This window comes from Phodopus roborovskii, unplaced genomic scaffold (assembly GCF_943737965.1).
Source record: "Phodopus roborovskii unplaced genomic scaffold, PHOROB, whole genome shotgun sequence".
In the NCBI taxonomy this organism is placed as follows: domain Eukaryota; kingdom Metazoa; phylum Chordata; class Mammalia; order Rodentia; family Cricetidae; genus Phodopus; species Phodopus roborovskii.
Window position 1 is genome coordinate 21,517,008 of NW_026126588.1, and position 25,938 is coordinate 21,542,945.

The 25,938-nt window shown below is 48.5% G+C and overlaps 1 protein-coding gene across 1 annotated transcript; it reads right to left on the minus strand.

Moving 5' to 3' along the window:
- Chst10 (carbohydrate sulfotransferase 10) lies at positions 1–25,278 on the minus strand. Its single transcript, XM_051204510.1, has 6 exons — positions 25,185–25,278; positions 13,778–13,909; positions 7,460–7,551; positions 4,909–5,143; positions 2,219–2,324; positions 1–577 (listed from the first exon to the last, which is right to left on the minus strand). Exons 1-6 carry the CDS (start codon positions 25,204–25,206, stop codon positions 40–42), a joined length of 1,125 nt encoding a protein of 374 aa, XP_051060467.1. The 5' UTR covers positions 25,207–25,278; the 3' UTR covers positions 1–39.
- Between the last annotated feature and the right edge of the window lie 660 nt (positions 25,279–25,938).

Below are 25,938 nucleotides of genomic sequence, written 5' to 3' on the forward strand. Positions count from 1 at the left end.
TCAGCCCCTGATCTGGCAAGAGTTCAAGGGCCCTGTGCATTAATTTAGCAAAAACTCTGGCTTCTGATACCCAAAGAGCTTAAAGTCCCCTTCGAAACGTGCATACAGGCGCCGGATGTCTCGTTTGCTGACGCCCAGGAAGTAGTGCTTCACCTTAGTTCTATTGTACAAGGTGATGCCTGGGGGGATGGTGGGGTAAGACACCAGGTGGTCTATGCCAGCTTCTTTCAGGATGTACGGGGCATCCTCCTCCAGCGTCTCGTGGTGTCCGATCACACTGTACTTTATCTCACAGGGTGCGCAGAGTTCGACGTAGGTCACCCAGTGGATGATGTGGTCCCCAAACTGAAGGTCTAGCCACCTGTGGTTTGGGTCACCCAGGTAGCGAACAAAATCTTCAAACTGGATGCCCCTGGTCTCTGTTCTGTCCTTCCTGTACTTCCTAATGATGCCAGGGGCAATCTCATGCCTGTACCAAGGCTCAAAGCGCGGGTTGTGAACAAACTTATCTTTAAAGGCAGAAATCAGTCTTTCGAAGGGGTCTCTCACAATAAAAAACTTGAAGTACGTTTTCAATCTGAGGAGAGAAATTAAGAGATGAAACTAATGTTCTGGGAGGGCAGAGAGGGGAAGAGAAAGAGAAAACCAAGCTGAGCCCTGTGGAAAGTGTGCCCCCCCCCCACAGGGCACACTGCACTGTGAACTGAACGCTGCCATCAACGTTGCTACGGTAAAACAGAGACTTTAGAAAACCTGAACTGGGGCCAGAGATGGCTCAGAGGTTAAGAGCACTGGCTGCTCTTCCAGAGGTCCTGAGTTCAATTCCCAGCAACCACATGGTGGCTCACAACCACCTGTAACGGGATCTTATGCCCTCTGCTGGTACGCAGGTGTATATGCACATATACATAAAGTAAATAAATGTTTAAAAAAGTGTGAACACATAAGGAAGAAAGAAAGGAAGAAAGGAAAGGAAAGAAAGAAAGAAAAGAAAAAGCCCGAATTGCTCTTGATCTGCTCAGAGCTCTAGAATTCATCTTCTGGGACTGATGTGAAACTGTTTGTCTCATTTGTCTAATTCAAAACTTCAAAACCTTTTACAAGTTTTATTCCTGGGCAGGAACTGTGAGTCAGTGTTAACTGAGTTAACTGAGGCCAGAGACTTATTTTATGGGCACAGCTTTAAATATTGCACCCCAAGCTGCCAGGGGGCATCAAAATAAGAGTAAAGAACAGGAAGGAGGAACAGGAATCCAGCTGGACACTTCCAACAAGGAAGGGACAGTGGGCGAGCTGCCCAGGGTGGATGCAGCAGAGCAGGGACTCCGGCTTGAAAGGCTTGTGATGGTGTTGCTGCTGCTAACAAGAATAGCAACGATGACCCCTTACCTGCAGCATCACTACACTCACAGCGAGCTTACCCGAAAGCCAGACACTGTTGTCCCTGATCTGCCTGAGTAATTCATGGGCTCTCACAAAACCCATGAAGCAAAGCCTAGAGTTCGGCAGAACTATCCACACCCAGGATGGCGTCTGACAAGTTTTAGAGTTGTGGAGACTGGGTTACCCAAGGTTAGAAGTCATGAAAAGACAAAAAACAACAACATAAATAAATAAATAAAGGGGGGGCTGCAAAGCCTGGGGGTGGCAAGCCCAGGCTCCACCTGATGTGGAGGGGCAGCCGCTCTTGTATGCCAGCCCCTTCAGTGTGGCTCTGTGAAGCCACTTCATGGCTAAAAGGCGAGAATTTCTTACTCATCAGCTGGTGACCCCACCATGCCACAGTCAAGGGAGATTGTCTCCTGTACCTCCTGAGATGGGACCTGCTCACCCGACTACTCCAGAGGGAAGCATGTGCAGAAATGGGCACGGGGTCTCGGGAAAGTGCTACACTTTCTTCCTAATGAAGAAATGGTCCTATCTGGTAAGGAATCCATAAAGCGTAACACAATCCAAGCACAAAGTGCTGTCCACTTCTGCCAGGGAGCTGATGCAAACGTCAATGGCCTTTCTGCCAAGGTTGGGAAGGGTCTTCTGAAATCCTCCGGAGGGCCGGTGAGTTGCAGTGAATCAGGACCCCACTGGCCGCTGCAAGCCAACACAAAGCAGCTGACCCGTGGTCCTGGGAGCCAAGAGGGTCTCACTGCAAGCACGGACTGAGCCTGGGGCTCTGCTGGAAGAACCGCCCTCCTCTCCCCTCAGAAGAAGCTGTCCTTACCTCTTCTGAATTCCTGTTTTGCTGAAGGAGGAGAGACGAGGAAGGCCATTTTTCTCGTGGTCATGGACCACGTTTTCAGGGATCTCTTCAATGGAAGAAAACGCTCCTGGGGGAAACAAGGGAAGATGCATGAAACACCTCAGTATGCTCTTCAGAGGTGCCCGCCCGTGTCCCCCCCAGGCCCCACAGCCTCCCAGCACACAGGAGAAACCCACCCTCAGTGCCCTCCTGTGCACCCTTGGATTCCAGCCGCTCCTGCTGAAGGATTAACAGGAAGAAAAACAGCAGCTTAAAAAAAAAAAAAAAAAATCCATCACCTAACTGGAAGAGAGAAGGTTATGTGGGGGATAGGGAAGGAGTCAGAATGAACACTGACGGCACATGGCTCAGGTACTGCACCTAGAGGCTGTCTTCCCTTAAAAACGGCAGCATGTTCTCCTCTGAGAGGGCGGGAGATGCTGGCGGGGGGGGGGGGGCCTTGGCATGGAGCACCGTGTCCACAAATGCCCACAGCACGGCCAGGTCCTCGGCTCCTTGGCAGACTGTGCTCTTGCAGCACAGCAAACACTGTTAGGACAGTGGTGTTTGTCACAGAGTGCCATGGCGGCCTACAGGGCAAATGGCAAGGACACCTGATGACGAAAAACCCTGGCTGAATTGGGGGACCAGAGGCAAGGAGGACACACCCAAAGAACCAGCCAGACCCGGTTTGCAGGGGACCTGGGGGCTGGACAGACTTTTCTTTTCCCAGTGTAGACAAATGGAAACATTGGTGATGGACCCCGAGGGCTTGGCCAGCTTCTGAGAACTGTAGCATTTACACGGCAAGCTAAGAGTCCCCACAAGGAGGAAACTCTCCCGGGTCACCTGTGCAAGAGGCCTTGGTTCATTCATTCATTTGTCCTCCAACTACTTGCGCCTTAGTCCAGAGCACTGAAATACGCCCTGGTTGGGACAAAGCTGAGGGCGTAACTCCATCTCCCCAAATCCTGGTAGTCAGACAAAAGTTCCTTCTGCAGGAACCTGTGTAGTGCATCCCCTATACTACCAAAAGGAGCCATCTCCCGGTGGAAGGGACAGATGTCTGTGTGTGGTGTCTGTTAGCATATCAAACCCATGCTGGGCTCCAGGATCCCTGGGGATCACAAGTACCTGTTATACATTCCAGAGTCCAGGCTGGCATCCCAGCCCTTCTCACCCCTCCCCTCCCTAAACGCCTCCAGCTCATGCCCCCCATCTCACACCCCCCCACACTCCCATCTGCTCTGCCCCTGCCCTTGCCTCTCTCGCAGCCAGGTCCAGTCGTTGACATGCTCAGTCTACCACTCTCTGCTCTGGACTCTTCCAGAGGCCTCTGGCTGCTTCTCTCAAATCAACGATAAAATCTTTTTGCTTTTGTTTGTTTGTTTGTCTTTTCATTTTCAGGAAATAAGATTATAAAGGTACACGTTGTTTTAGAAATAAACAAGCTGACTTTCTCTACTAAAGAAAGTAATGGGTTGGACAATAAAAGGCTTCCTAAAATAAATTTAATATTTTTTTTTGTTGTTGTTGTTCCCAGTAAAGATTTTATGGGTGTTGGTGTCAAGGGGTTTCCTTGTTTCCAATTTAAAAAATTGGTAACCGACATCGTTCCTAACAGAGCAAGTTTGTCGTGAGCAGAGAAGAGGGGTTTCAACATGCACATTCACGTAGCAGCTTACTTCTATTGCACCCCACTGTTGTGAGTTAGGATGGATGCTCGCTCCCCACGGCCACGGCCCATTTGTGAGCCCCCCCCCTTTTTTTGTATGCTTTGTTTTCAATTTCATTTGTAGCCTTGATCTCCCATTCAAAAACCCAGAACACTGGCATATCACTTCAGGAGCACATTCACTGTATCCGGAAGACGAGGCCCTGTCTTTTCTGCCCTCCAAAGGACCTGGACAAAGGGCACATGGCAGCCAGCACTGGCCAGTGTTGCCAGGAGTGAGCTTGGGATCTGTGGGCAAGATGCTGAACCACAAGAATCAGTCCCAAGGTACCCAGAGTGTAATTTCTGTCCAGAAGTCCCAATGCTATTTGTTGGAACTCAGCCAACTGGAGCTGAATTTTAACAGACAGAGCGTATAATTATTTTAGGTCAGTTTAGACTAATTGGGATTTAAATAAACTCGGCGTCTAAACAGAGCAGTGAGTAACCAAAACCATAGTGTATGAACTAAGATTTAATTTGTTCTCCAGTACATGTCGATTTTGTTTTGAAGCAAGCTAAGGCAATGCTTTATGTCTACAGAAGAAAGCAGGTGCAGCTTCTGTGCACTCGAGTGAAGCTGCCCGAGGCTCAGGAGGCTGGAGTCTCCTCCAGGCTCTGGCTGCGGGCCGTTCGACTACAGACTGTCTCAGGGAGTACGGTGGCCTGGAAGTAATCAACACACGTGCCATGAACAAGGCTTACAGGGGTGGAGAGGCTGAGTGAAGATGAAAAGTTATATCTGTGAAAACCCAGGAATTTCTGCCCTTGGCTCTGTGACCCAAATATCTCAGAGCCACCAACTAGTGGCTGAATGGATTTGTAGATCAGCTGTAATGTATGCAAAGAAGTTAACCCCGCCAGCTTTTAAAGAACCTTCAGGTTGATTGTGGAAGAAACCATCCCGTCCTTCGACGCCATCCCAGGGAGACATTCATTCCCCAGATGCCACACCTACCATTTAGGACAATCAGCACTTTCTTCCACTGAGTGTTGCCCACTTTGGGAGTCTGACAGAAAAGAATCTTGTGCTTGTCACAGACAAATATTCGGTCGAGGACAAACTTAGAGACCTCAGTGTGTGAGAGGTTCCTCAGGGCCTCTTCCTGGCAGGCATTTCTGATGAGCTCCAGCCGTTCCAGATAAACCGGGGGCTGGTCAGGACGGCCGTCCGAGAGCACCTTCCCAGTTGGCTGTCGGAGAGAGGGATAAAGGAGGATGAGGGATCATGGCTATGAAGCAGGGGAGTGATGGGGGATGCCCTTCTGTATATGTTCCTCTTATTGGTTGATGAGTTAAAAAAAAAAAAAAAACACTGTCTATTAAGGCAGGAAGATAGGCGGGATGAGGAGGTAAGACCACGTGGAAATACTTAGCTTAATACAAGTGGGTTAATAATTAAGACAGAGCTAGCCAAAAAGAAGCCCTAGTCTTCAGCCAACAGATTTATAGTAAATATAGCGTCTGTGTGTTTATTTGGGGCCAAACGGCAGTGGAAACTCCTTCAGCAGGAGAGAACCCCTGCGTCCTTTCCATTTCTAGAGTGACAGCTACCACTTCCTGCCACTTCACGCGGCCCTTCTCAGCCCCCTCGCCACAGCCTCACTGCGTTCTAAAGATGGATGGGGACAGTTGGCCAGGAAAACAGACGTCCACTAGGTTCCTGTGACTTTCCCAGAAGGCTGACTTGGTAAATCAAAAAGAGGAGAAAGCTGGAGTTCCGAGAGAAGAGGCGGTGTGTGGGGCTATTTCAGTCTGGAAGAGCATTCCCTAGGATGTGCGGTCTTTGACTCAAGCTCACCCCACCCCCACACCCCACCCCTCCCCCCACCCCCTCACCCCCGTCTTCCATGGCTCTGAAGATTAGCAGGGCCATTCACTCCACAGCTACTAAGTCTTGGCTGGGTGTGCGAAGGCTACAAGGTCTCATGGGGCTCCCCAAGAAAGCCTTAGTGGAGTGTGTGTGCATGGGTGCACATGGGCAAAGTCGGTGCATGTGTGGGGGAGGACAGGTTGAACAGGAAGAGCAGAGGGGCTTGGGCAGGACAGAATGAGCAGTAACATGCGGGTTAGCCTATAGCAACCCTTCGGATCATGACTTGGGTGTGTGCATGAGTGCGTATGTAGCATTTGGGGGGTCTGCCCCAGAAGGTGCATGTTCTCCAAGAGGCATCTTGAAACAGCAAGGGACCACGGCACGGTAAATTCTCTTCTCCCCAGATGTAGAGTCTCCTCAGTGGGGCCCTTGCCTGGAACTGCTTTGCAAATAGGTTGCCAGCCCTCTGTTCACGTACTGAAATGTTTTCTATTAACAGTGCCCCTTGGGTTATGTCAGAAGAGCTTTGCAGACCTGGCCTTTACTACATGAATGTCTTGCTGACAAGAAGCCGCCATGGCCACCTGCTCTGACTGGAGTGTCTTTGTTCTTGCTGGGTTCTAATTCTCCACATTCACACCGTGAACCAGGGGGCACCCGCTCTTTCCTAGGCTGGAAACGTCATCCCTTTAGTCATAACTGTGACCTTCCAGACCCAGCATGAGGATGGGCAAAGGGAGCGGTAACCTTTCTGAATATATCCCTCTGCCTGCACCGGGAATGAAGAGAGTTATGTGTGAAAGTAGCTCTGCGGAGGGATACATGGAGTGATTACCCAGGCACCCAGGACTCCATGGAAGCTGACTGCCTGGGCTGCACCTCTTATCTGCCTTGTCATTTGGGGGGCCTCTCCCTTGTTCTGGGTTCAGCAGCTCATCCATACAGTTTGGAGGCTGCTCCCTGGTTCCCTCTCAGCCCAAAATTCCACTCTGGGTCAGAGATCTTTTCACATCCTAAACTTCTTCCCAACCCTATGCAACATACTCCATCCCCCTACTGAAGTCTGCACTCCACCCATCAGGAAGGGATTCAGCACAACCAACACTCACACAGGACCCGTGATGAGGGATGCAGCATAGAAGACCACGCCCTTCCCGAAGCTAAGCTAAAATGATGAATGGAAACACAGAAAGCTAAGGGACTCCGCGTTGAATGACCCTTATCCAAAATGTTCAGGGACAGCAGCGCATCGGGCTTGGAACTCTTTTTTTTTTTTTTTTTTTTTTTTTTTTTTTGACTTTGGAATATTTCTACCCACAAGAAGGTATCACAGGGACTTGAGTCCAAACCTGAAGGTAATTTTAGATTATTAGAGGGGATGATTGGGTCCAGGGAATTCTACCTGTTAGGTAGGGGCTTAGCATTCAGCAATAACCCTAGCAATAATGGAATAGCTTTAAATGATTCTACACTGTATGGTGTGGAAATGTCCACTGTGGCACCATGTTGACACTCAATTTCAGACTGTGTACTTTTCATATATTCAACTTTCAGATTAGGGATTCTCAACCTGCACTATTAGTCAGGCTGCAATGGCGTAGCAAGAGGAAAGCTGCCCCCACGTGACAGGGCCACCTTGCAGTGTGCCCTAAGGAAAGCAGTGTCCTCGTCAGAGGGACAGGGCTGTGCTCACCTTCGTGTCCTCAGCAAGATGCTTCTCTCCTCTTAGCTTGCCTGCTTCCGGCATGGTCGTCAGGGACACAAACTCCTGTTTGGCACTGTACCCTGGAAGACAAGTGATCCAGACAGCTTCTTACAGTGCCACTCCAGGAAAGTCCACACCCACCCAGCCATGCCCCAAGGGCTTTCAACAAAGGCAACCGTCTGTTTAAGACAGGAGATGGAGCAAGTGAGCCTCAGCCTGCAGAGTGAGCGGCTGCCTAATCCTCACACTGTGAAACACAAAGCCATGCAAGAGTTCAAAAATCCTTAGGACCCTGCACCTCACCGGAGCTCAAGACCTGTGCTTTGTAAAAAGGAGGAGAAGAGAAGCCGTGGGCTGGGAGAGCCCGTTTCCAAGCCTCGCACTTGACAGAGTGCATGCATAAGGAAGTCAACGGCACTTAACCTATACATAAGACAAATTGCAAAGGATCAAGATATGCACAGACACCTCACTGAGGACCTCACCATCACCAGCCAGCAGGCAACCGCAAATCAAAATCACAGGGAAACAGACCCCTCAGAATGTGTGAGAGGGAACAGGGATACACCAAAAGCTGCAATGTGGAGAGACCTGGTCACCGATACAATGCTACAGAAATGAAACACAGAACAGCTACTCTGGAAATGGATCTGGTAATTTCCTTGGGGAGGCGGGGAGGGGAAGCAACATGGTAACAAGACCCGGCAATTGTGTTTCCTAGCATCTATTACAGGGAAGCAAACATTTATGCTCTAACAAAAACCCACAAACGAATGTTCCCAGCAGCTTCATCTGTAATAACCTCAAACTGGAAATGGCCCACATGCCCTTCAACAGGCGGGTGGCTAACACACAGGGGTACACCTGTATGTATAGTGACATACAACTGAGCAATAAAAAAGGCAAGAAGGCAAGAATCACAGGCAACACCACGAACACGCAAAGTCAAAAGGACACAGGACACAAGGCAGTTTTGAAATGACACACTCTGTAGAGGTTCAGGAGCCGAGGCTGAGGAAGGCGGGCCACGGATGTGACTAGGAAGGACAACACAGCCAGGCAGAGTGGAACACGCCTGTACCATCCCTGTGCTTCCGAGGCTCAGGGCGGAGGAATGGAATGTTCGTTGACAACCTGGGCTAGATAGCGACTTTGGATTTAGATTAAAAAAAAAAATCCAAACCAAAACTAAGAGGATAATCACCAGGGGTGACACGATGGACCCTCACAGTAACAGCTGCTCTGCAGCTGGGCCATATCTGTGTCAGTATCCCGAGTGCTGTGTAGCTCTGTAAACAGCATCTCCCTGTCCTATGCTACTTCTTTTTCTTAAAAAAAGAAAGGAAGGAAGGAAAGAAGGAAGGAAGAAAAGTATATGTGTGGTTACTCTGCACGAATGTACGTCTGTGTGCCATGTGTGTTCCTGATGCCCGAGGAGGCCAGAAGAGAGCACTGGATCCCCTGGAACTGGAGTTGCTTTTACCCACTGAGTCAGCTCAGTCCCTCAGTGGTATTTCTTACAATTGCAGGTCACTCTTCAGTGACCACCAGAAACCCCACTTCTGGAAAAAAAAATAATTTACAAACAAAAACAAAACTCCAGCAGTCGGGCTAGAGTTTCCATGTTCATGTCAGAAGTCATGTGACTACGTCAGACTAGAGGACAGGTCACAAGCCGCTCAGGGGGAGCTAAACAACAGATTTCACAGAAACCTTTCACGTAGAGTCTGGACAAGATCCATCACTTTCAATGTCTCATAGAAACACAAATACACAATAAAGTCACCCACAAATGTATAAAACTATTACTTCATGTAATAGAAATGCCCCCAGACTTGGCTCTGTGATGCCTATAAGTTGCCTACTTTACTACCGCCCCAGCCCATAGCTATTCCTTTACATGTGTTTTATCACTTTTATTTATCTTTATTTGATTTTACTCCGCATGTGTGGATGTTTTCCCTTCTCATGTACCTGTACCACATACGTGCCTGGTATCCACAGAGGCCACAAGAAATGGACTTACTGACACGTGTGAGCTGCCATGTGGGTGTTGGGCATTGAACCTGGGTCCTCTGGAAGAGCGGCCAGGACTTCTAACGTCAGTGCCTCCCTGAGCTCTCCCAGCCAGGCTGTTGAACAGCTCTGCCTCTCTGCAGCGTACAGCGTCCGTCCGTCTAATCTGCCTTGGTTCCTCTTCTGCCCCATGAGGAAGGAGGCACCCTACTGTGCCCTAATACCCCTCTGCTTCCACGCCTCAGTTACTGGGCTCTACTACAGTCCCTGCATCATGGACCCCACGGTCACCTTCCTCTTAGTCTACATTTGAGTGAAATCGCAAGCCCGGCTGGAGCTACGTGCCCAGGCTGTTCTGAGACTGCCACAGGATAAAGAACATGCTGTTGGCAGATGATGAGGTCATGGAGCCACCCACCCCAGAGCTCCTAGCTGCACTGTAGGGGCTTTGACACCTACACTGATTGGTCGGATCATCACTGACTCACCCTGTCACCTTTGGGTGTTGACACACTAAATGGATTTGTGAAACCTGTCTTTCCTTACAATTCTGGGTGGAGGGAAACGTGTGCTGAATGCTGAATAACCAACTCGCCACTCGCTGGCTTCTGGAAAACAGGTAATCTATTTCCCATGCTCAGAACACACAGAAGGCCATGGTCATGGAGGAACCTTTCATCCTCCAGCACCAGCCAGCCTGTCAGTCACTACCGTGGTGTGAATGTCTGCATGATTTTAGGCTCCCGGATTCTCTCTCCCGCTAACCCAACCCGACTTGACTACAGGCAGAGGAAGAAGCAGATTGGCCTAGTTTTTGCATTCTGTCCTTCTGCTGGAGGGGAATTCTCTTCAGCAGCTGCTAGCATTGCTTCTATGACCAGAGGTCAGTCCTTCTCTCCACGCTGCCCCTCAGAAGCAAGATTCCAGCTTCAGGATGAAGGGCTGTAATCCTCAAAGCATGGTTGGACATCTTCACATCCGAGATTGTGTTTGCTAACAGTCACAGCGAAGGCTGCTTACGGGTTTGTAGAACACATCTTCAGCAGTGAATGGAGTACCATTTTGCTTTGTTTGCTCTTCTAAAGGTGGTCACAACTGTCCCCTGGCTGCCTTCTGTGCTATGCAATGCCACCTCCTCCTGCCTCACAGTTCAGTCATAAACCTATGCCATGGGCAGCAGGCAGGGATAATCCAAAGTCATGGGGTCCGCCTGTCATCCACTTAGAAGCAACCTGAGGGGCTACAATCAGGCCAAAGATGGGAAGAGCAAGCCCGACAGAAAAAAGAAAACCGTGTGTACAAATATCACAGACCAACGGAAGGAAGAGTTGTTTATTATTTCACAGCTTGACAGATCATGCCACTAAATACCTATCACTGGGTTGGATTTATTTTCCTTGACACACTCTGGTTAGTAACACCTGATTCTTGTTCAGCAGAAAGGAAATTTGCCAAGGATAGATCATTGCACAGATATCAACGTGGCTTTACTGCTGAGCTAACATAACCCACAGTAGTGGCAAGCATGGACACACAGTAGGTCAGGGCATACAGGACAGCTCAGGTGGCCAGGGAAATCACGACAGACAGGCAGGCATGAAGGAAACACATACACAACATGGCCAGGATTCCACAGCAGTGATCCAGCTCCAAGAGAAGAGAGCCAGGAGGAAGAATAATCCAAGGGCAGCTAGCCATGCTACCGTCCAACAAGTGACTTTGCTCTGGGGACCACTGGGCTTGTAAGTCGCTTCCTTGCAATGATACTCATGTGGGGACTTTGGCTGAAAAGCCAACATGGTTTGAATGCATTAAAAATAAGAAGGTCAGAAAGAGAGAACAGCCCGTTCCAGGAGTTCACAGGCCCCGCTGATGTTTCCCGGTCTACCAGCGACTGAGAGGGGGTCGCAGAGGGATCCAGGATGGAGGAGAAGAGATGCCTGCAGCATCCCCAGCCCAGGGCCCTCTTTGATGCCTTGGGTCAGTACTGTGTACTTAACTTCCAAACTCTTCATCCAGTCCTAATCACTCAGGCTGGCAAGATACTGAGTGCGCATGTTTACTCAGAGATAAGAATGAAGTCGATGGACAACGATTTTTGCCTCCCAAAAGTGCCACACCCTTTGGGGGCATTTTCTTTCAAACCACTGGTGGGTAAAGGTGCCTGCTGCCAAGCTTGATGACCTGAGCTCAATTCCTGGGCCTTGCATGACGGAGGAAGAGAATGACCTTCTACAAGCCGGATGGCCTCTACTAAGTAAGCGTCATCAGTTTTTGGCTTTTTACCTTCAATATCTCTTTAAGTTTTTGCTGTTCTGGTGTCTATGCCCTTCTGAAATTAGTGGGCCTAAAATCTGCTACCTCCCCACTGGGAAAGTATTCTTTAACAGCCCCTGTCAGAGAACATTAAAATGCAAGGTTGCATTTAATTCTTTTTTTGTTTGTTTGTTTTGTTTTTTCGAGGCAGGGTTTCTCTGTAGCTTTGGAGGCAGTCCTGGAACTCGCTCTGTAGACCAGGCTGGCCTCGAACTCACAAAGATCCGCCTGCTTCTGCCTGGGATTAAAGGCGCGCACCACCAACACCTGGCTTAATTCTTTGTTTTTTGGGATGGGGCCTTACTGGTGCTCTATCTGGTCTCTAACGCACAGGCTCAGTTGGTCCTCAGCGCCAGCCTCCTTAGTGGCAAGAATGGAGGGTGACAGAAGTCTCACACTAGGGTTTTAAAACAAACTAAACTACAAACAATTTAACCTCATGGCGATCCCTGCCGTGCCTGTGCCTTCCTTACGAAGAGATAACATCTAGGGGTAGAAGTCACATGCTCTCAAGCGCTGTTTTAGCTCTTCTACATTTGGGACTGGGTCCCATCTCAGAAATCTGAAGATTATGAAGCACCTCCAAGACGAAACCATTCTGTCTTCACGAGAGGCCACTCGCTGCCCTGACTGTGCTGTCGCTGCCAAAATCTCCACACAGTGAGATAGTCCTTCTGTGGCACTGACCACGCCTATTGGGGGGTGGAGCCATGGGCGGATGCCACCTGTGGAAGCAGGTCTGAGGAAGAGCCAGGGAAAGCTCTCTAGCTAGCGGGACTTGAGATCACTGCTCACACCGCAACCTTGCTCTGAGGTTTGAAGCTCACTCTTCCATGGAGCCGCTGGTCCCAAGCCCCACACCGTGACTCTGATGGCCGATACAGCAAGTGTAACACCCTTCCCCAGGCAGTGCAAACCTCATCAGCTTTCTCCCAGGGGCTTCAGTGAGACTTGTGATGACAGCCGGGTGGTGCCGGATGTTAAGTGCCTATAAATACCCCTGCATGCAAACCATGGTGAGGGGAACCACCACACGGGCTAACTTGGGTGTTTCCTTCTTCAGAACCCCATTATTTGCTACGGGTTTTGTCTCTCAGTAGGTACAGAGGGGCAGAGAGGACGGAGAAGTGTGGGATGTCAGATGCCCTTAGAATAATAGCTAGGCACATACCCAGAGTTCTTGGTGGTACTGGAAGGCGCTTACAGCCAACTGGTCAAACTACTGTGCCACAGGTTGGTACGGCCACTAGACGCAAGAGGTGTACTCCGCTGGCAGAGACGCGCCTCTAATGAGCTGTGTACTGCAGAAGGCGGCTCAAAGCTCTGCTCACTTCCCAGGGACTGCTTCTCTGGCCGATCTACAGCGCTAATGAGCTGTCCCCGCATGAACCATACCCCTGCTCTCCTCAGCTCCTCCACTTGGCCCCAGAGGAGATGGCACAGAACCAAAGTGCAATACCACAGACCTCCCGGCACATGGCAGCCTTCCACTAACCAGACCCTCAGCTGGTTATGTGTCAGAGCAGGAGTGTATATCCATTCTGTAAGCGAACACTGACTCGTAGGCTAACGGATGATAAGAACATGAAGGCAGAGTCAGCTTGCCCGGGGCTAAATCTAGCACCTCATCATCTTCCTCTGACACAGCCTCACAACACACACTTAAGAAACCCTCCCTCCACCGTGCCAAGGACAACCATTCATCATAGGTCGTCAGTGTCAAACAGCTGCCACTCTGGCTGGGCAACTGCAGCCGTGAGTCAGAGCCTGTGACATTCCTTTTAGCTGCCAGGTATTCAGAGGCCCTTGCAGGAAGGAAGCATCTCTACCCCAAAGGTGACACAGTGGCTTCAGCCACAAAGAAATCTCCTCTTTAGGAGGGACTCAGCACAGCCACCCCCCCCCCATGGTCAGGACAGAGGTCCTTTCTGCTTGGTGCCTGGGCAAATGCATTCTGCCATGGAGCATACCTACCATCCGGGTCTTTAAAAGTCAACGTGATGAACTTGCTGGCCACCATGAACATGAAAATCACCCAAAAGCATGCAGCCAGCAGGAGCCACTGGTGGCGCATGCTGTCAAGCAGGAGCCATGCAATGGTCCTTCCTGGAAGACACAAGAGAGACAGATGCCATTGCCATGTCCAGGAATTAAAATAAAATAAAATAAAATAAAATAAAATAAAGTAACACTGGTGATTTCAATTAACAGAACTGATATCGTGAAGAACATTTCTTCTTCGCTACAGTGGGCATTCTGACTTGACATTTAATTTAACCTTTCGATTTTAATGAATACTACTGAAGGGCCCGTCTTATAATTAAATCAACTTCCAATACCCGGTAGAGGGGATAACCGTGAACACATAGCACCCCGGAATCCAGCTGCTGCAGATGCTGCCTCCTGATTCCTGTCCCCCAGGTCAATGTCACAGGAAGCTCCAGGAAAGGCCCGAAAGCAGGAGGCCTGCCAAGGACTAGACTAGATCTTTGTTGGGCAATTAGTTCCTGGAGCACAGACACAATGCTGAGGCAGTCAGGACACACTGTGTTTGAAAATGCTGACTACTGGACAAGATGTTCCACACTGAGAGGATCTAAGAAAAAAAAATAGAGAAATAAACACCTGTGCTTCCTCAGTTGCAGGTCATCTGCCTTCAAGCACCTGTGTAAGGCTTTGGGGCTGGCTGCTCTTCATGTTGGGGCCTGGGAGTGATGTAGGGCCAATCTCTTGGCCCCCAGCCTATCACAGAAGTCACTGTCTGCGGCAAGGACCCATAAGTAACCAGGAAGTCACTGCCAATCCTCAGCAGGAGGGACAAACAAGTGTGGCTCTTCTTGGAGCAGGATTAGGCCACGTAAAGAGATCAAACTGGGCTGTCTTCCACCAGCTGACTGAGGCCAGCCATCAATATCGACAAGGGAGATTTCAGAAGCAGCTCCCTAGCCCTGCCCGGCCGCAGCTCAGCCAGCACCCAGGAAATAAGAGCCCTCCTTATTTCCCAACGCTGTTTTCTAGAGCGTCGATGGAACCCGGCATCTGAAACCCTACTCCTTCCGCAGCACCGAATGAGTGGCCTGAAAACAGCTCGCTTATGCCTCCCATGCTGCGCGTACCTACATGGGTTGTCTTGTAGGCTCTCAGGCACCCACAGGTGAGACCCAGTGTATTTTCACTGGGGTCTCCAAGTATGGTTGCCAAACTATAAACAAACACAGGAGCCCAGTTTAGTTTAAATTTCACATAAACAAATACATTTACTGGATCTACTCAAACACAATCTCTATTTTTTTTTTTTCCTTCTGTGCTTATATATTTGGTCTACTGTTTCCTGCATGCCTCCAGGCTAGAGTAAATACATAGAAATGTGACATGCCTCTTGAAGTTTTCTAGGAAACCACACATACATTTTAGCCATGTCTTAAATGTTGCATAGAACATACCTAGAATGAAAACACTATTTGCCACTTCGGAAACATATTAACTGAGTGGCTGCAGTTTAGCTGGCTGAGGACACATCAAATCCCTCAACTGCCTGAGGTAGGCTGCCCTGCGTCTCCCAAAGCTCTCATTCTCTCTTCCCTCCTCAATGGGGCAGCTCAGTGCAATGTACAGATCTAATCTCAGCCTGTGCCTGACTTGAGGCTGGCTCTCAGGCCACCAGCAATGTGGCTCAACCTCCACAGTCCACCTCAGACACGAGGCCTTCATCCGCCCAGGGTCCACAGAAAATGAAACTATGCCAACAAGGGATGAGAACATGTTGTGTGCTAGATCACCCCAAGCCTTTCCCTAAGGCCACGTACGTGGAGACAGAAAATACTTCCTTCTCTACACCAGGAACACACTCAGCAGAGACAGAAATGGCCTGGCACCAGGGCCTTGGGGGAGCTGTGCTCTGGATTGTAAGGACCTCTTTCCACCCTGGGGGCTACTGGTTATCAGCCCCCCCCAGTTGCTGCAGGCTCCTCTCTGACATCCTGGAGGTACCCTCTGCCCCCTTGGATAGCATTGATTAGCTTCCTGCTGATGTTGTCCCATGATGGCTTTCTCCTGACTCTGACCCACGTTTTCTTCCCCAAATCGAATATAAGATGCTGCAGTTCTTAACAAGCTCACTTGGCACAGACGCAGGCTGTGTAGGAACCCCTCACCCCAGCTTTCTATCTTTATCTTTCTTATCTCCTGGTCCCTCCCACCTAGGACCCTGTCACTGAAGAAGCACCTGGTGGTCCAGGTCAAGCACCCACTTGTTGGGAAATTCAAGTCCTTGTCCCTTACAGCTCTCTTCCTCCCGGCCCAGCTGTAGGACTCCCGTGCTCTCAAGGTTGATTAAACGAGGTTGTTCTCAGAACTTTCCGGTGTGCGGTGCCCATGCCTTGACCCCAGGTGTGGGTGGTGCGTGATTTCCTCCTCTAGCTTGGGTATGTAAGCCCATTATTCTCTGTAATAAACAGCCGCAGCTTCCTGTTCACTTGTCCTGGTGGTCTGTTAAGTGTTTCAACACCAACACCCTCCGCCAAGCTCTGTACTCTGGCTGCGTGGGCGCGGCACCCCCTCCCTACTGTAGACCCTAATAAACCAGGTTAGCCAACCCTTTTTTACCCTTTTCAGGGTTCCTCTGTGTCCTTCTAGTGTGTGGTGGTAAATGTGTCCCAAGGAGACAGAAAAGGAGGGTAGAGATGCCATCTCAGATGATTTCTTGCTTTGCCCTCCTATAGGCAACAGTTAGGCTGTGCTAGATCCTGCAGTCCCAACTTCACTCAGCTTGTCCCCAAGACAATGACACTTGGCAGAGGCATCCCAATGGGTTGAACGGGAGTGGCCTTTGGAGAAATCCCACAGCAGGGAGGCTGCTGGGGTAGCAGAGGAGTAAAGAGGCCAGGCCCAGTCTCAGGGAGCTGGGTGCAGTTCAGAACAAAAACATCCTTGTGCTGAAAGGTCCACTCTCTCCTGAGCTATGCATTGTGAGCTGGGGACACAGATGAGGACTGAGCTGCCTACACACACACACACACACATACACACACACACACAGAGACACACACACACACACAGACAGAGAGACACACACACACAGACACACACACACACAGAGAGACACACACACAGAGACACACACACACACACAGACACACACACACACAGACACAGACACACACACACACAGACACAGACACACACACACACAGACAGACACACACACACAGACACACACAGAGACACACACACACAGACACACATATACACACACACACAGAGACACACACACACAGACACACACACACAGAGACACACACACAGAGACACAGACACACATACACACACACACACAGAGAGAGAGAGAGAGAGAGAGAAAGAGAGAGAGAGATGATCACTCTGCACAGCAGGTACAGGGGACACCTGGACACCCAGGCACCGCACGCTCTTACTTGCTCTATTCATTTCCCATGTACCACCTGGGCACTCTGGTCCCCGAGCACTCCTGTGCTTGGCCTCAGGCTCTTGGGGTCAGGGGTGTTATATTAATGATCTAATCTCAGTGGGAACGGGTCTTCTGAGGGGTTCTGATTTGGTGACCCCCTGGGCCTACCCACCTCACAGGAAACTGGAAGGGATGGAAGAGTTCTCTGAAATGTAGGCCTCACCTACACTGTAGGAAGCCTGATGTTGCAAGAAGGAACTCCAGAGTCAGAGGGTGGAAAGCCCAGCCATGCTTGGCCTAAAATTTCCTTATACCAGGGCCTCCCAGATGCTCTCCAGGGCTGGTACCTGGGCATGTCTGTCCTCCTCTCCCCCTAGCTGGGTGGCTGCAGACTTGTTGTGAATAGCTATCTGGGCCCCACATTCCTCATTTCTATGGATAAATCTACCATCTGCACATGTGCCAACGTGTTGAGAATCCCACAGAAGAGTCTGTTGCAGTTTCTCAACAGTCACACGGTAACATCGATGTTCATTTTCCAGAAAGCTTAACTTTTTCAATGCAATGCAATGTGTGTAAATATCTAGACAGCCCCTTTCCTCCGCAGCCCAGCTACTGTGCAGGCCCCGGGGGAAAGGAGAGAGTAACTGCAAGGTTCCTCCCCCCTTCCCCACTGTACAGCTCATCTACTGCCCTCTTCTGATGTCTGTGGACAAGTGCACTCAGGTGTACATAACCCTAGGGACCCAGACACACACACACACACACACACACACACACACTACATACATACACACATACAAACATACATACACACATACACACACATATATAAAACACACACATACATACATACACACATACATACACACATACATAATACATACATACACACATATAATACATGCATACACACATACACACATACATAATACACACACACAAACATACACACACACATATATACATACACACATACATGCACACATACATGCATACATATATATGTGTGTATGTGTGTGTGTATATATATATATACATAAAAATTAAATAAATCTTTTTTAAAAAATGCTGATAGAAGAGTTAAGAAATCATGCTGGAGTCCAAGAACTTTACCTTTTAAAGAAAACACTAAAAGGCAAGCGTACTGGGCAGATCCAATATCAACATATGTCATAAGTACGTAGAAAAGGCAGTTACAGGACTGCTGTCTGATCCTATCTGTTAATAAAAACAATACGTACACATACTGTACTACTTGAGTAGGTGACTATTTGCAAATGCGCACCCATAACACACAGAGTAATACCCCAAGAAGAAGGAGAAACGATCACTTTGACTTCAGACATTTATGTTTTAAGGAAGGGCTTTTTTTTCTTTCCTGCAGTGCACAGCCTTCTCACAATAAAAAAAAAATGAATAAAATGGCAAAGAATGCCACCTACACACATGTACCATGATGCTTTTAGCTGCTGTTCAATCTTTCTACTTCACCACTGTTAGCCACGGTTCCTTTACCACGCACACGTTGGGGAAAGGAGGTCGTAAGGACTTTTCTAGCCAGGAAAAACTGATGAGATGGCCAGAGTTGCCGCTGTGCATTGGAACATTGAGAAAATACATATTTTCCTTCCTCGTTGAATTCTTATTTGCTTCAAAACTAAGTAATTAAGCATCAGTTGCAGAGAACAATATAGCAAACGTCCTTTCCAAACACTCCACTGTGGTTTTGTTGAAACTGGGTTTTCTTGAAAGGAAACGGGGTTACAGGCAAGGCTGGAGTGCTTCCCTCCACTCATCCGACCTGCTGTAACCACATCTGGCAGATGCAGCTGGTAGCTTTTCTCCAATGACAGGCTAGGACTGGAGTGGGGTGGGGGCAGTTAAATCAGGCTTGCAAAGAAGACTGCATTGCCCAGCGACAGGTACACTGCTGCTGGTGATAGCAGGGATGGAGACACAATATTTAAGCATCTACCTTCCCTACTCGTGGCCTACAGTGAGAAAACACAGTGGTTAACACAGGCACAGGGGCAAAGTGTGTAAGTCAAGAGAACACGGTAGGATTCTAAGCTGCATACAATGTAGCCAACCAGTGAAACTGTAGCCTGGACCTCTCTCCACACCCATATCCCTTGGTTCTTCCCTTACTCCTCTTTCTAACAAAGGACCCACAGAAGTGAGGAGGCTGGGAAGTTCCCAGGGGGAAAAAAAGTCACACCGATGTTAAACGTTCTGATTTACTGGGCACCTGGCCCAGCTGTCAAGAGTACTTGCTACTCCGTAAGAGGACTAGAGTTTAGTTCCCAGCACCCACGCTGGGCAGCTCCCAACCACCCATAGCTCCAACTCCAGGGATCTGATGCCTGATGCCATCTTTGGACTTTTGTGGGCACCTACACATACATGCACACTGACACACACACATACACATAAACAGTGACTCTTTACAAAACAATACATTCAGGGATTGTGGGGAGCTATCGTCGGCAAACTAAATATTCATGCACCTTTCAGCTCTGGGTGTAGCCTAAGGTCCCTGTGACTATGTGACAAATCCATCTGGAAATGTATGAACAGACTCCAGGCTTCCAACCAACTGGAAGCCTAGGAACACCACCAGGCAAATCTGAGGCCTGTAACCTAGACTGCCTTACTCTGCAGTAGCCCACATACCCCATGCTAACATATTTGGAAAGGGACTGGTTTTCTTTGTTGTGGTACTATAAAACTTGAAACTGTTACTAGTTAGAGTGTGGTATTCAGAGTGTGGTATTCCAACTCATGTTGCCTGGCCACAGTCATTCATGTCCATCTCCAGAACAATGTCTTATTTCCTTGGAAGTGACATTGTGCTTTTTTTTATTTATTTTTTTCGCATGGACATATATACATGTGTATTAAATTTAATGGACAAAGTAATTTAAAAAATTAATCGCTTCTCAAATTCACCCTGGAAATGTATGTTCTTTCATGTAATAGGTGTTAGAGACACAGCAGCCTCGTTTTTTAGACTCTCAAGTCTAATTCGTCCACAGGAACCAGGAAAGTGGTACATTGTGACGCCGGAAAGAGATGGTATTATAAGAAAATGCAAGAAGCCATGACGTGGACAAATGGGTCAGGGAAAGCCCTTGCCAAAGGAGGTAAGAGGACAGGCTTCATGGCAGGGAGCATGATTGTGAGTAACTGAAGGGAAAGGAAGGCCCTCGTGGTCCTGGGCACGGTCAAGGTAGATCAAATGTGGCTCAGAAAACCCTGGCTCTAACAGGGTTGTGATGGAGTCCAGGCTTTTTCTCGTATGCAAACCTGTGCCACTATATGGGCAAATGGGGAGCAGAATTTTAAATTTTGATTTTAAATTTTGATATAAATTTCAAGATGCAAAGAGCAAATTCCACTTGGCAGTGATGGTCCATTTCCACTTGTAGAGGAGGGAGCATTCTTTTCCGTCCAAACCAACCTGGCACAGTGCTTGCTTGGTCTACATCTTTATCCCTAAAAGCCAGAATGAGGGGCTTGGGAGGAAGCTCAGCCAAGTGCTCACTGCGGGAGGACCCGGGTCTGACCTCAGGAACCCACACAGAGAAGCTGAGCATGGTGGCACAGGTTTGCAATCCCGGAGCTGGGGAGGCAGGGACCACAGGGTTCCTGAGCACACTGGCTAGCCATCCTACCTAGCCAGTAGGCTCCAGGTCAATGAAAGACCCTGTCTCAGAAAAACAAAGTAGGGGCTGGAGAGATGGCTCAGCAGTTAAGAGCACTTGATGCTCTTGCAGGGAACTCAAGTTTAGTTCCCAGTGACCAGGCACATCCAGAGAATTACAATTGCTTATGGCTCAAGTTCCAAGGGGATAAGATGCCCCCATCTGGCTGCCTCTGGCACTGAATACCCATGGCACACATTTAGACAAACAAGCACAACACATATCCATAAATAAAATAAAATAAAAACATGATGCACGGTGCCTGAGAAATGACATTCAAGGCTCACCTCTGGCATCAATATGTATGTGCACGCATGCATGGTCCCCACCCCCGACACCAATGAGTGAGCTAGTAAGACCCACGGTATACAATATGTGGGCTTTAATGAGTCCTGGAGATGGTTTTGTCTGGCTAACCATCATGGTTCCCTTGGTGATTACAGCAGCACCTATCTAGTGAGCCTGGCTTTATGTTGAGACCAGTGGTTGTCAGCCTTGGCTGTATGTTAGACTCACTGCAGAGATCCTGAGAAACACTGGCGCCCTTATAAGTCTATGGAGGTAACACCAAAGCAGGTTCCCAAGCTCCGTACAGCAGCCTCATACGCAGCTAGGAGAGGGAACTGCTGGTCTAGCCACTCTCCACCCTCCCAGCCTCCTCCAGCTTCAGTGTCCTGTCCCCCCTCCTGTGCCCAGGGATCTGGTTAAAAATTCAGATTACTGGCACATTCTGGAGCAATTGGCACTCTCTTTCCATTTAGCGAGGACTGGCTGCAAAATCCTAGGGGGCCATGGCAGTCCAATGATACTCTGAATTTCATGTGTTCTGGAAAGACGGCTGAAGAAGTTTAATTAGAATCTAAGACCACCTCCTATCAGTGCTCCATTGTGCTCCCCCACCTGCGGGAACTAGACTCTGCAGAGTTAAGATTTGCTGTCCACAGGGAAAGAATCCCTATGGCAATGTGCCCTATTTCCTCAACAAAAAAAGCAATCCCCGCTCTCTCAGTCTCACCTAGTCTCTGCACTGTGTCCATAAATAAACATCTTCCCCACGGGGGGCGCCACCATGCCAGGGTGATAAGGCCCAGGCTCACAATGTCTCTCTGCAAGGGTACTGGAGGCTAACATCAGTGCTCCCTTCCCTTCGGGGATCCATGAAAGGCCACTGCTTTCCGGTAACCAGGTGATAAATTGCCTTTTAAAAGCCTGACATTTTCTGTAATTAACTCCCCGTTGTTCAAGGAGCCAATACAACCCCACTATGCCGCTTCCAGCTAACGGTGGGGGCAGAGCTGAGTGTGCCCACACCTCTCTGGTCACAGTGTACACAGAGCCCCAGCCCCCAGGAGCGGGTATAACCATCTTCAGCACTCCCTCCTTCCGGCCATTAAGTGGTACATACACATGTCAAGATGCCAACGTCCGATTCCAAGCCAGAGGGCGGGCTCTGAAAACCCACAGGCAAAACTGGAGACTGGATGGAGAAAGCAAGGGCTGTGGGAGGGGGGGGGGAAGATACAGCAGAACCCACAAGAAGTCTAAAACCTCCTTTCTCTGTCAAACAAAAGGGAGGCAGTGCGGATATGAATGTCTGTAATTACTAATGACAGCCACAGTTCAGGTACTGTCTTTCGATGCAACCCTTCCCTCTCCAGCATTTAAAAAAAAAAGGGGGGGGGATGCCTACAGATTAATTTTTCTCAGCTGTCCATGCTTTTCCCCTTGGAAGCAGCAAGCCTTTCCTGCTCTGTGATCAAGTCTAATCCTATCCATCACTCTGCTTTTAATATGCTCACACTGGCTTAGGAAAGGCTCTGCAGAAAAGTCCCAAGGCACGAAAGCCAATCAACTCTGTTTAAACAGGCCTGAGCCATTCACTCATGCAGTAATAGTCACCAAGTGTTGGCCTGAGCCCGAGAACACACAGAGGCATGTTCCCTGCTCCTGTACGGAATGCTAACAGACAGACTGACTGGCTAGCAACAGAGGAAGGTAAAAGCAGGACAGAGAGGCATTAAAAGTGGTGGCCGTACCAGCAAAGTGCATTTGACAGAACACACACCTACCACCACACTCAACACAGGAAATGACCACTTGCCTTCCACTAGCACGAGGATGGATGTCTTTCCAGAGTATCCGGGCCACTACTGCTGGGCCACACCCAGGGAACTGGGAGCATCTCGGTGCCTTAGAGCAAATATGCAAAGCCTCTGGTCACATCATTCAAGAGTGGGCCAAGAGACAGACATGTAATTGCAGGGAGCAAACACTCCCAGGGAAGACTAACCACAGGTGTCATCATTCACAATGAGGACCGGCTCAGGCAGAACCGCGACACAGAACACAAGGCCAGATCGAGGGCTCCTTGTTAGTCCTCCAAGGTGGGAGGTGGCTGTTCCTCTTGTCAGCTGAGATGAGATTCTTGTTTTCAGAACGCAAACAGTTGATTTCCTCCCTCCCTCCTGTCTTTCTTTTTCTCCCATAGTTCACTAGTTCTGAATGTATATTCTGAAAGATTGGGGGTAAGGGGACTTTGCAGTTAATTAAGAGGTTACTAATGACCCGGAATTTTGTTTTGTTTTCCAGCACCAGTTTAAAAGACATGAAGTTACTTTTCAGCAGACTGTTGTTTGCCCACAAATGCCAGTGTCTCCCTCTAACCTTGAATATAGCTCTGCCACCCAATCGATTGGCTCCTTTTCACAAGCTGGTAGGACTGAGGACTTCCTATGCACGCTGCCAGCACTTTTCCCTCAGTTCGGGCTGGCTCACTGTATGCTGTAGGCCCTGCTCAATAGCGCACTCGTGTGACCCTGAATTCTTCTATGTCAATCTTAAAAATGCTCAAATTGGGCCAGTGAGATGGTTCAGGGGTAAATGGGATTGCTGCCAGGCCTGAGGACCCGAGTTCAATCCTTGGGATCCACATGGTAGAAGAAGAGAACTGATCCTAGAAGTTGTCCTTTGACCTCTACATGCTGTATCATGCCACACACATGCTTGTAAACACACACACACGCACACACACTACACTATCACACACACACATACTACACACACACACACACACACACTACACTATCACACACATACATACACACACACACACTACACTATCACACACATACATACACACACACACACATACACTAAACACACACTACACCCACACACACACATACTAAACAAATGTAAAAACAGGCACAAATTATAAGCACTAAAAGGAACGCTCCCCCACCCTCCTGACAAGGACCCTGAACGTTTTCATGCCAAGACTGTATTCAGATTTCAGTTCCTTGTTGACAATGAGTTCAACAAAACACCTGGAAGAAAATGGCTGAAACCATGTATGTGAAAGTATAATTTGATATAATAAAGACTATTTTTTTCCCATTAAAATCAAAACTGGTGAAAGAAGAATGGAGCAAATCAGGAAAAGTTGAATAAGCCCCAGTCTAGATTCTAGAATTCCGGAAGTTCCAGGGAGGCCAGTGTCCCTGAGCAAGAGGGGTTAGAGGAGGGCCTGGGGAGCAGAGCTGCTGATGGCCCTCCGAGGCTGAGATGGAAACCCCATCCTCACCCTATCACACCTCAGGCTTCACAGACACAGGGTTCAACTTCTGAGACACTTCCAGACTCAAAGCAAACATCACACAATTTGGCTATAACAATGAGCTGTCATTCCCAGAAGGGCATGGTGTGGGGTGGAGGAAGAGAACCAGTCCCCAAGGCTGGTACAATGGGGCCACCAGCATCTGTCTGTCATACCTTTTGATTCTGAACACATTTATTAAGATACAATGTAATAAAGCACGGGACAGCATACAAATTTGTCATACAGAGTTGTATTGCGGATCGCTGAGCTTTCAAATTCATAGCGTACGATTCTTTAGATCAGGGTTCAGAATTTCCCCTTGTCTTCTCTGCTGCAGTCCTGCAGTCCTTCCAACCCTGTCTTAGAAGGTTGTGCTGGCCTTGTTTAGCAGGATGAAAACAGGTCCTAACTCTGTCCAGTGAGAAATCCAACAACGGTCGAGACAGAAGCTTTGAGTAATGGAGTATACTGGACACTGCACACCCACCAGACACCAACTCAGTGATAGCTGCTGAGTTTGTGCCACTATTATAATAAGGAGACATTTCTAAAGAAGTATACATGTGCATATTCATCATCAGGGCCTTAAGTTCCCTAACATCTCCATACAAGCCCGACAGCAAGCACTGAATAACACTGATCTTAAATTACCTGCTGGGTTCACATTTTCCATCACGGACCATCTGAGGCTTGGGGTTGGAGGTGTCACCTTCCCATGCTGCACTGGTCCTGCTTGAGGTGTGTTGCGCCTCTTGTCACTGTGTAGAATGATTTGAAATAACAGTAAGAATTCAAGGCCATCCTCAGCTGCAGAGTTTGAAGCCAGACTGCCATACACAAACCCCCATCTCAATACAAACCAAAACCAAAACTGAGTAACAAAGCCATCACCAAAGTGAGGGCAATCTTCTTAACATAAAGTAGTTTCTACTGGAAACAGTAACTTGGACTAGTCAATTGTATCATGTATAACAGGTCCCTCAAAGAAAGCAGAGAGCATCTAATTCTTTTAATAAACAAGAATGTATTTCAAGTGTGCCAAGAGAGCCAGCAATTTAAAAGCCACCCTTGTGATTTAGTATGAAAATTAAAATTATTGATGAAATATTTTTAACCAAAAAAAATCCAATCTCATTGTTTCATTTGTTTGATATTGGGTAAATAATTTTATTATACAACACCATCCATTATTTCAATGACAGATACACTCTGGGCTCTGGATTCCTTCAAGCTTTAGTACCTGACAGATTCTAGGCAAAAGTCATTTTATAAATGAATAATGGGATAAAAGTCAACCTCCTGGGACTACAGAGACCACAGATTTAATAGGGTTGTTGAGAAAAACCTCCACGTTAAAATTAAAGGCAATCTCACATCACATATCTTAAACAGTCCAGATTGTGGG